Source organism: Papio anubis, chromosome 4 (genome assembly GCF_008728515.1).
Source record: "Papio anubis isolate 15944 chromosome 4, Panubis1.0, whole genome shotgun sequence".
Lineage (NCBI taxonomy): Eukaryota > Metazoa > Chordata > Mammalia > Primates > Cercopithecidae > Papio > Papio anubis.
In genome coordinates, this window is record NC_044979.1 from 161057206 (window position 1) to 161069389 (window position 12184).

The 12184-nt window shown below is 33.3% G+C and overlaps 1 protein-coding gene and 1 pseudogene across 4 annotated transcripts in view; one reads left to right on the plus strand and one right to left on the minus strand.

Annotated features, from left to right (window-relative positions):
• GABPA (GA binding protein transcription factor subunit alpha) overlaps positions 1–11820 on the plus strand; it is a 38271-nt gene extending 26451 nt beyond the window's left edge. For all 4 annotated transcript variants that reach the window (XM_003895586.5, XM_003895585.3, XM_009202410.4 and 1 more), the window contains exons 7-10: positions 1892–1945; positions 3720–3860; positions 4104–4296; positions 8373–11820. In XM_003895586.5, coding sequence (XP_003895635.1) covers positions 1892–1945; positions 3720–3860; positions 4104–4296; positions 8373–8601 — 617 coding nt within the window. In that variant the 3' untranslated portion in view covers positions 8602–11820. The remainder of the gene's footprint in view (positions 1–1891; positions 1946–3719; positions 3861–4103; positions 4297–8372) is intronic.
• LOC103882667 lies at positions 2511–2900 on the minus strand (annotated as a pseudogene).
• Positions 11821–12184: the final 364 nt, after the last annotated feature.

The window sequence follows — 12184 nt, forward strand, 5'->3', positions numbered from 1 at the left end:
ATCTCTCAAGAAGCGGCAGTACTGAAGAGGTAGAGCTCCTTCTTCAGATATTTGTATTAGATTATTCACCTGAGCGGCCACCTGCCTGCAGTCCCCGCCCTGCTGAAACTTCATCCAAGTCCTACTATACATGGGAGATAATTAGGAAATGTTCCAGTACTACCAGTTCCATGATGTCCTTCTCGGTGTGAATCTCTGTCTTCTGTCACCAAAGGCATAGGAAGTTCTCAGTTTGCTGAAGGTTTTCTTTAGGAAAAATAATTGTTTTATTCGTGTAGTGTCTAATGTTTCTTCATAAAATGGCTCCATATCCCCCAGGGCTTTGCCTCTCAAGACTGCTTCCTTTGTGCCTAGCAAGGATTTGGGAGTTTCAGGGAGAAATACGATATTCAGGGTGCCTGTACTCTGAAGAGATTGGTCTTGGACCAGTCTTTCAAAAGCTTTTTTTTCCCCCCTGTGGTCTGCCTTCTGTCTTGAGAGCTTCCAGGAAACAAACCAAACTCCAATCTGAGAATTAGGACATAGAAGGTGATTTTACAAGTTGATTACGCCTGTGCTGTGGGATGGTGACGCTTTCGTTTGCCTCTTTTGAAGCTAATTCCTTTAGTCTTCAAATGAAACGGTTCCTCTTTGAGGAACTTCTATAAAATTCTGAGGAAAATTTACTACAAACATAAGGTACGTATTTTTTTTTTTTTTTTTCCCAAGAGAGACACAGTTCTGGAGAAGAATGCTCAGAACTAGGGGTCTGGATAAAACAGTGAGGTTGTCAGTTGACTGAAAAGTAATTGTTTTGTGCACTGTGCTTACTAAAAACATGTTTCTTTAATCCTCACAATAACCTCATGAGGCGATAAGTATAGGTGTCTAATTTAAACATGAGGAAGTTAATGTTGAAAGAGGTTGGTGATTTTACCAAAGTCATATAGTCAGTAAGAGCTGAGAACTGAATCCAGATCTGTCTGAAGCCAGTCCCATATAATTGTTTTAAGTCCTCAGTCTTCAGACCCTCAAAGCTCCCATCTGGTAGGATTCAGACCTGTTTTTACTTGCCCAACCTTTTCCAGCTCTGCGTGTCTGGAACTGGGTCCTGGCAAGGCACCCTTAGCAGAGTCTTCTTGGGAGCCCAGGCCTCAGCACCCAGAATGATTGCTGGAGGGTCTAGTTTCATTTTTAAGAGAGAGGCATGCAATTTATGATGGGCACAAAGTAGGCTGAAGTAATAAGAGACTGGGATGTGCAGTTCTTTGAGAGGTAAAGAATAACATTTAAGTGGATAATAGCAACAGATAAGTAATGAATGGTTCTGTAAAGGCTTATCTTAGGACCTTTTATAATATTTTTATTTGGGGAGCTATATTTTTAGATGTGAAATTATTTAGTTTAATTGAGACATTTAGGACCGCTACAATTGTATTGAAAATTTGCTATCTTTAAGTAGAAGCATTATAAAGCTTAAGCAGCTTTAGTCAAAAGCGGATGTTACAACAGATAATGGGAAGGAGGCCTTTTTGGTGGAGATCCATATCTAAATAATTTCATTTTGGTGTATATTTTTTCTTTGATATGATCTTGAAGATTTCCATATTTATACATGGTTTTATACAGATTTTGATACAAATATTTACATTTAGAAAACCATAGTTCTCTGCAGAACTTTACTGAACACTAAAAGACATTGGAGCTTTTCCCTGTGTTACTTCTCTTAAAGGTATCTTTTCCTTTTAAAGTGACTATCAAATATTTTTAAGGTTTTTATGCCAGTAAGTTTCAGTTCAGTGTTTTGGTTTTAATTGTGGAGTTCTTTTTTAAAAGAATCATGTTTATTAAGTTGAGTTTTATTGGATTGCGGTTTTTGGTTTTAAATTTTAAAAAATTGTGTTTTTTTCAGATGTATTGGCAAGTCAAGAACAACAGATGAATGAAATAGTTACAATTGATCAACGTGAGTATTCGTATCTATATTTGCCCTTTTATTGAAGAAATGTTTATTTGATACTGCAAGGTAGTAAAAAGGAAAATTATTTAAAAAAAATTTTTCCCACAAAATATCTTGTTTTGTGGAATGAGAGCTCAACACAAGTACTTCATAAGATCCACTCATGTCGTGTTTTTAAATGATACGATTCACATAACAGCTTGCTTTGTATCTGAGTTCACTAAAATTTGTTAGGACATCATTTGTTTCATCTTTACTGACTGTTAATTACCAAGTTGTAAGAACAATTCTAACCACATTCATACCTGACAGAACTTTCATGCCTGATAATAACTGGATATTGGGTGGCATCCAATTAAATATCAGTATAGCTTGGATACAGCAAAGAAAATATTCAAGTGTCCAAAACAAACTTGAGGAGTTACACTGGGTTTGAAATGAAGAAAAAAGGCAAGTTAAAATAGGAAAACGAATAGTTTTCGTTTGGTGAGAGTTGCAATCAAAAGTATACATTTGTATACATTCTAATTGATCATCAGTCCCATGTGGCATTTTCCGAGGTTTTAAGAGTCTACCAGGCCAAACCCTTCGCCGCCTTCACTACTTTTGTTTGGCTTTTCCCCTTTCTTTTCTCTCACTTTGCATTCAGCTTTATTCTTTACCTTTGGTTCATCCATATTGGGTACTGTGCATGCTGGTCTAAAAGAGTCTTTTTGTGTTTCTCTTAGTATCAGTCTCCATTTTCATGTCATATTTTCCAACTTTTACCTCACACTGCATTTTCTCTTAGCATGTTTGGGTTTGGGTACCACCACAGTTGCTATCTCTTAAACATTTTTCGTTAAAACATTACTGTCTAGTTTGAGAATCCTTTTAAGCCTGCTGAGCTCTTTGGGGCATTTTTTTCCCCCTTTTCAGCAGACATCTTTCTTTTCCCCTTACGCCATAAGCTTTTAGCCATGTTTTACCTGAGATACGAACACACACGTCACAAGATCATCCCAACCGGCTAAAATTTTTAATGAGGAATTTGAGATACACAAAGAAAGTGTAACACCTGTGTACATATAAGAAATAAAATTTTATATACCAAGTTTACCTGTTGTAGATTTCATTTTCCTCTTACCAGATAATTGACTATCTTGAATTTTATTACTGTCTGTATATTTTATATTTTTACCACCTATGTAACCATAAACACTGTATAGCATTGTTTTGCACATGTTTAAACATTTTCTGTAATACATTGTACATATTCTTTTATAACTTTATCATTTGAGAATTACCCATGTTGATACTTGTAGCTGTTTCATTTTCATTGCTGTATAGTATTTTTTAAATGCTGTGAACATCATTGAGTGAATATTTGTAAGAACATGTGTGAGATGTTCGTGTCATAGGGTTTCTAAAATCCTTTCAACCTTACTCCAGATACTGCCAGAGTCTCAAAGTGGTGGTATGAATTCTCATTTGTCCACATTTTCTACAATATTTGACAAACTGTTTTTATGAACAAATGTTTTAAAAACAAACATGTTAAAATACTCTAATGTGTGTGCATCACTAAGTTATTTCCAAACAAGAATACTAGCTCTTACTAAGATGCACAAACTGTAATGCAAGCATTATACTGTACCATCTGACCTTTTTTGTTATTTTGTTTGAAATTGTGGCTTGAGGCTTTTTGTAGTAAAATGCTTTCTTGGGGTAATTCATAGGGCATTAGTTAAACTGATAATGTCTTTCAGTAATTTTTTTTCCCCCTTGTCTGTCTTTGCAGCTGTGCAAATTATTCCAGCATCAGTGCAATCTGCTACACCTACTACCATTAAAGTTATAAATAGTAGTGCGAAGGCAGCCAAAGTGCAAAGAGCACCGAGGATTTCAGGAGAGGATAGAAGCTCACCTGGGAACAGAACAGGTAGTTTTGTATTTTCTTGTATTTGTAAAATATATCTATCTAATTAGGTATATTTTGTTTTATTTCACTGTATGAAAAATGTGAATTTGGACTATTGCTCTGGTAGTATTTAGACAGCATTTCTAGAAAAACAAAAATTATTTTTGCCATGGCTGAGATTTGAACCAAAGAACCAGTTTGTTGCTTTGCCTTGGGCTAATCTATAACACTATAGCCAATGCTTTGTTCCTCTTATCAATTTAGGAAACAATGGCCAAATCCAACTATGGCAGTTTTTGCTAGAACTTCTTACTGATAAGGATGCTCGAGACTGTATTTCTTGGGTTGGTGATGAAGGTGAATTTAAGCTAAATCAGCCTGAACTGGTGGCACAAAAATGGGGACAGCGTAAAAATAAGCCTACAATGAACTATGAGAAACTCAGTCGTGCATTAAGGTAAGCCTTTATGACTGTTTTTTCTGTTATCAAGCCTTTCTAAAAAATAGCTGCTGCTTCTAGATGTAAGCATTGTTACGTAATGATACTAAAAACTGGTTCATGTTTTCTTTACAAATTAAAAAACCTTTTTAAAAAGATCTTAATAATTTTGAGGTACTTTTTTTTACAAAATTACTCTAAGATTGTTTTTATCTGATTTGAAAGCATATAATACTGTCAAAAAATGTTTGATTTTTGAGATTTTTATTATTTGCATAGGTGAATTGAGTGTTAATTTTTAATGAGTAAGCAGAAACTGTCCTGTTTTTACAATTACATGCAAAATATTGACCCGTTTTCTGTACAATCTGCCTAAATCTGGATATCCAATCTTTACATTGATACAAACTCCATTAGTAGTATAAGGTTTTTCGACTGAAATTACTATCAGAAATTATACCTACTACAGTGATGGAAATTCAGCAAGTACATTTAAGTATCTGAGAAGAAGGATATATAAGAATATCACAGAATTATGTCTGATTTTTGGGGGGATTGAATATAGTAAAGTAGTTCTGCAATTTACAAGTTTTTCTAAATAGCATGCTTTTACTGCTTCTTGTTTCACTTGGCCATTTTCACACTGAAAGATTATAATTTAGCTCACACACACACTCTCCCTTCCCCTTACCATCCCCTCATCTCAATATCCCAATATGATTATACAGAAATTTTGGTTCAGCGAGTATCATTGTTAGAGTATTATGGCCATGTAACTATTATTACATAGTTGACCATTATTTTTCTTTTCCTGGATGACCTGTTGTTTCTCAGAGTTCGTAAGTAACTAAAATGTTTAGTTTTCAATATGCTTATCATTTTTCAGTCTCAAACACATTGCCAACTGTCTAAAGATTCTTTGTGTATAATCAGAACTAAAGCTGCCATTTTTGAGAGTTGATGCAGATTGTATACATACAAGACCCCTCAAAATTACAGCGGTAATTTTGATTTTTCAAATCAAACTAAGTTTTTTCATAGAACTTGAAAAGATAATTGTAAAATTTACATGGGACTATAAAGTACCATGGTAGTCAGTAGTCAGGACACCTGAAGATTAGCAAAGTGGAAAGACTTGTCCCACAGGATATTGAGACTGACTCTAAAGTTACAGTAATAGGACAGTTATGCTATTTGCTCAAGACAAATAGGCCATACAGTAGAATAGGGAGCCAAAATAGAACCAGGAATACGTAAGCATTTGATTTAAAGAAATGGCAGTGGGGAGAAAACATATGAGGAAACAATCTGCTTTTCAATCATCAGTGCTGGGATAATTTACTATCCATCTTGGGAGAAAAGTAAAAGTTGACCTCTTCCTTATGCCGTACCAAAAATCAATTCCATGTACCTTGTAGCTCTACCTGTAAAAAGTAAAACAGAAAAGGATCTAGAAATACTTTCATAACTTCTGGACATTTAAGCAGAATCAAAAGGACTGATTATAAAGGGAAAGATCAATAAATTGGACTATATTTAAATTAGGAACTTTTGGTCGTTGAAAGCCTTATTAAGAGAGCCACACATGTCTTACAGAAGTATGTAGAATATCTAACCAATTCTTACGAATCAGTTTTTTAATGGGCAAGAGACTTGAATAGACACCTCAGGCTAGAGATTATCCAAATGGCCAATGAATATATACAAAGGTGTACAGCCTCATTAGTATTCAGAGTAATGCAATTGAAAACCATAATTAAATGGTACAACACACCCCCTAGAGTGGCTACAATTTAAAAGATTGCCAGAACTAAGTGCTGTTGAGGATATGGAGCAGTGGGAATGCTTCTACCCTTTTGATAGGAATGCAAATTGTAACAGTTGCTCCCCTAAGCAACTGTTCGATATATATCAAACAAGTGTACTTGTATGTCCATACACATGTTCATAGCAGATTATTTGTAACATCCAAACCCCAGAAACAACCAGATATCAACAGTAGAGAAGAAATCATTTATGGTATATTCATACAAGAATACCTTGCATTCTTGAAAACTGAGCTCCTGCTACAAACGAAGACCAGTGAACCTCACAAACAATGTTCAGTGACAGAATCCAGACCCAAAAGACCAAATTCTGTATGATTACATTTATTCAGTAAAGTTCAAAAAACAGGAAAATTAAATTGCAGTATTTAGGGATGCATGTTTGGGAGATAAAAATATAAAGAAAAAGCAATGAAATTACCATCACGGTGCAGGCTTGTGTTTACCTTTTAGAGCCAGGATTTGGGGAATGATTGGGAGGGGACATAAAGGGGATTCTAGATGCTGACAGTGTTGTTTCTTGAGTGATACTTAACAGGGGAATGAATGTTCACTTTGTAATAAGTCACTGAACTGTTCACTTCTGTGTCCTTTTGTGTGATATATTTGCAATTAAAAAGTTTTTTAAAAATACAAGTTCAAAAAAAGGGAAGAAAAGAAATCATATCCATGAAATACAGGTATTGTGTATCTTTCTACTTTCTTCATTTTAGGGAGGGAACAAGTGGCATAAATGCTACTATATACAGTTGTGTGATGCATGTGCTAGATCAAAGGAAGTATTCAGTAAAATTCAAATTTATGTGTGTATATTCTTTTTTATCACCTCTTACCAAGAAATATAATGCCAACTCCTAGAACTGGCATAATCATAGAATATATTTTCCTCCTAGAATTATAAAACCTCTTTTCCATTTTCCTTTTTCCCCATGTATAGTCTTACATATTAATGTAGAAATTTTTTAAAGCAATTGAAACGCCTACAGCATTTTTAACTGGATGGCAAGGAATTGTTGGTTTGTGAGCTGAGATCCAAATTCTATACTAATGTAACTGACATAAATGGAAACTACAAGACTGCGCAATGTGTTATATCTCTTACTGGGAAATCAAACATAACTATTTTCCTTTAACTATTCTGGAATTAGGGAGATGACAGTTTCCTGTATATAGGTCAGTCGTTTCATTAATAGACTCTTGATTAAGCCAAGTGACTTTTATCCTGCTAAATGTGATAGTTTATATCAGTGGTACTTTTGCAAATAGTTGTTTCTTTTGTAGTAGTCCTTTGTCAGTGGGCAGTGCAATTTTAAAATAAGGGCTTTGCATTCTGCCAGTCCTGGAAAGAGCTTGACTTGCCTCTTTTTCCTGTTGTTGGAATTAGCAGTACATAGTGTTTGTTTTCCAAAGGAAACATAAATCCAACTCTGTTTGCATCTCTATAGAATGCAGCAGTAAACCAGATTTCTAGAATGACTGCTGGAACTCTGCTTGTGTACGTTTAGAAATATTGTCTCTTTACAATGCCCTTTTCCTGTTTTTCTGTATCCTCTGTTTCGTTTAGACCTTTTCCTTAGACTTAAAGCTACCTATTGGGCTTGGATAATTTATCTGAAATTTGGAAAGCATTTACATAGTGAAATAATAAAGATGAAGACATGACTTCATCATATAGGATTCTTTACAAGACAGAAAAGAAATGGAATATATTAGTTTTTTTCATATTAATGACTTCTATTAACATAGCTTCTATTTTGTAGAGGGCTGTGTGCCAATCATTGTATACTAAGCACTTTACAAAGATTATCCCTTTAATCCTCAACAGTGATATGAGGGTGTAAGCACTGTTCACCTCACTTTATAAATGACGAATAAAAGCTTTGAGAAAATGACTCCTGTGGTCTCAGAAATGTTAGGTTTTGAATCTCGGCTCTGACTCCAAAGCTCTTGTTCTTAGGCTCTTCTACTGCTCTAAAGGTTTGTTTTGTTTAATAATTACTTTTAAATCAATGTTTCATCCTAATTGTTGAAAATATGTTTTGAAAGTTTATAGAGTTTTGGAGTACTGAGCGTTGAAATTGTAGTAAATGATGTTTGGATGTGCTTCATTTGATAGTAGCATTAAATATTCTATATAACTTCAATATTAACTGCTATTGTGGTGGATGCAGTACTCTACTAGGCTTCTGCTTACGGAATAGTCTGTAAATTATTCTAAGTCTCATTTATTTTTTATGAAGTCTCTAATTTTTTTTTCTCTTTTTAAAGGTATTATTATGATGGGGACATGATTTGTAAAGTTCAAGGCAAGAGATTTGTGTACAAGTTTGTCTGTGACTTGAAGACTCTTATTGGATACAGTGCAGCAGAGTTGAACCGTTTGGTCACAGAATGTGAACAGAAGAAACTTGCAAAGATGCAGCTCCATGGAATTGCCCAGCCAGTCACAGCAGTAGCTCTGGCCACTGCTTCTCTGCAAACGGAAAAGGATAATTGAGCCCCAAGACATTCTGGGACTCCAAAGTCTTTCTTAAAATGTTTAGAGCAAGTATAGCTCTTACCTTTATTACCGAATTTGAATCTTCTTTTATTTCTAGACTGTACAGTCTGATGCATGATTTTTTATAAATATTTCATACTCTTGTGAATTTGGATCTTTTTACTTTGAGCATATATTTTAGAATATGTGTATGTTAAAGGATCTCCACAATGTCTGCAGCGTGAAGGCAGGTTCATTGTGGAATAGTTTGTTAACAGTCAGGAAAGCTAAACTGGTCAGTATTAATGTGTAGCCCTACCAAAAACAGCCAGTAGTATCTGAAAATGAAAAATAAATGAAGTATCTCCAGGAAACAGTCTGGCTTAACTATTTTTGAAAATATAACTGTTTCCCCTCTCTGCTGCTTTAGATGTTGCTTTACATAGAACCAGAAAATGGAATTTCTCAGCTAAAGCATGTGTGCCTGTTTCATCTAATCAAGCAGAGCTAAAATGTTCATATCAAATAAATTTATATTAATAAATTACTAAACTAAGAGTATCAGGTTATTTATATATTTGCAAGCAAAGGACAGTAAGAAGTTGACTGGCAAAAAGAGCAGTGCTGAAGGAGGAGATCCAGGTTTAAATCTGGCTTATTAACTCAAGCCAATTGTAAGGATTTTCTGTATAGATTATTCATGTCAGACCAAGAATTTAAATTATTTTGAGATAGGAATTTAATTCTAATAAACCAGCTGTTACAAAAATTATAAAATGATCTCTGTTTTTCCTGTCAGAGATTTAAAAAACTGAAAAGGTATACCTCAACCCAAAAGTAAAGGTTTGGTTTGGTTTGTTATGGCTTCCTTTTTTTTAAAATTACCCTGTAGTGCCAGTTTATTATGCAAAGCAGCTTATATTCCTGTGTTTCTGATAAAATGAAGACTTTAAATTAGTCAGCAGTACTTTACCTTTCAAGGCATTAGTAAATTACTTGCAAATAGTTTTAAAAAGAAAATTCGACCTCTGTTATAGGCAGCCTTCTCTTTAAGATAATACTTTTCCACTTATTTTTTTTTCCTTTTCCATATTATATATGTGTATACATGTATCTATATATTCAGTTGATCATTTTATAAACATATATGAAGGCATAAAGATATACAGAAGATTATTCATTTTGATTCAAATTAAATAATTCCTGCACATATGACATTCCTTACATAAGCTAACACTAAACAAAAATGGCTAGAAATGTCTTTTTCTTTCTTTTCTGTTTTTGTTAAGGTATTAAGCACAAATTATTATATGAGACTGGCAGATAGCTATCAATCCTCTTACAGATTTGAGAAGGTTGATTCTCAAATATTTATGCACCTTCTCCTTCATTGTTTTCTTTAAATCTGTCCCCTTAAAAAGCTTCTTAAGAGCTCAGTTAATGCTTTTAACTTAACTAGGAGAAAAAGGCATGTTAATACAGGCAAGATGGCATTGTTAGCAATTCTGGTAGTGGTTTGGAATGAATCATAAGAGGCAGGGATCTTAAGGACAAGGAAGAGAGGAAGGGATCTTTGATCTCTTTCTCTGGTAATCTTAACACATAATTTTACTACAACATGTTCTCTTAATTCATTTATATTAAGTCCTTTCTGCAGCTGATACCTGAGCAGAGTAAAATTTGTATGTCCATTATTACTTTTTTGAAAGAGAATATATGAACAAATTATTAGTACAATTTGGGCACTGTGGTTGTAAGAATGTCTGAGTAAAATAACAATATGAAATAATATACAGAAGCTCTAGTGTCAGATGACAAATAGACAGCTAGAAAGGTTTTGCACCATCCTCTTACGGCCTAGGGAGTTGACAAGTTGCTTGTAGTTTTAAAAAAATAATAATAAAGTATACCGTTCTGGTATATCATCAAGAGCTTAAGAATCTTGGCTTTCATATTTAAAATGCTTTTGGGGAGACATATTAAAATTTTAGCCAAGATGACAGACATGTCTCAGTTACATATGTGTGTGTATGTTTTTAAAGCTAGAAACATTAGTTTTAGATCCCTAGAATGAAAATTCTTTTCTCATCTATGCAATTCCCATATGGTTTTTTTAAAATCATATTTTATTCATTTTCTCCCTTTAGCAATTTTCATTTTATTTCTCATAATTTGAACAGAGACAGTTCTCATACATGATCAGATGCTTTTTTTTCTTCTTACCATCATTTATGCATGACATAGGTAAAGTAATATGACTAATTTCTCTCCAGTTGATTCAAGAAACTCATTACTTTGCCTTAAATTATATGTAAAATATTTGTTTTACTTACAGTTGTCAGAAAGCCAGGCAGTTTTTCTTCTTCTATTAAAAGATAACATATTATGAAAGAAAATAAAATTCATGCTATTCATTCTTTGCTTTGTTTTTATAAAGGAATTTTTCATACAATTTACAGTATATTCAAAGGAAGAAAGATAAAATTATTGGTCATCATTTGTACCTTAGAAGTACAATAATTTAAGTAAAAGAAATGTTCCTTTTTGTTTTAAAACTTGTTTTCCATGTGAAGTTTTTATTGAGCCAACTTTTATACATATCTCGCTAGCCTAAAGTCTAAATATTTGTGTTGGCATCAGAAAAACCAATTAGGCAGAATTGCTTTGCGTGGTTGATCTTCAGATAAATTGATCACATTTATTTTTGTATCAGTCTATGTCATTTAATTAGGAAAAATTGTTTAGGTGTTTTCTCCCCTGATTAATGGTGATACTCAAGTATGATACAAAAAGAATTGTACCACCAAATATTTTTGCAAGGTCTGCCGTTTTCCATATTCCTTTTATGCTACTGCCCTTTAAGAAAGAACTAGTATCCTTGAAATAGCACAAAAATGTTTTAAAATTCATAATTGCAAAACAAACCTGTGACTAACTTAATGTCTTCAGATCTAAAGGGTGTAAAAATATTGATACTTCAATATTTCACTTGCTGCCAGGAAAAAAAAAAATTCTCAATCTTTTGTAAATGGGAGGAGGACTTTTGCATACATTTTTACTCTTTAAATAACGACGACACTTATACTGTCATAATAACAATTATGTATTTCTTTGTGGTTTTAATTTTTTTTGTAATTTTACATAAAACAGTTATTTTCTATTTTTACGCAGATAAAAAATATTTGTGCATAAAATGTAAAAATAGTAAAATGAGAAAAATAAAACTATTATACAGTATGTTTCTGTGTTGCTTAAAGTTTTTTTTTCCTGAAAACAAAATCTTAAATCCCCAGGATATTTTGTTGGATAGTAATCTGACAGTCCACTTATACATTGTACATATGATTCCCATGCACTTTTTAACTTAAAAGCTGTCAATTTGCGAAGAACATACTTCACTGAACTAAATTTAGTAGGTTAATCTCTTTAAGAAAATGAAATTCCATCTACAAAGCCAAATTGTTTTAGAATAGTAACAGATGAAGTGGTAAGACTGAGTAGCTGTCAAAAGGAAGCTGATGATTGCTAAATTGTAAACCTTTTGTAAAGCCTTTTTTTTTTAAAAAAAAAAAAAAAAAAAAAAACAAAAAATCACCTGTTC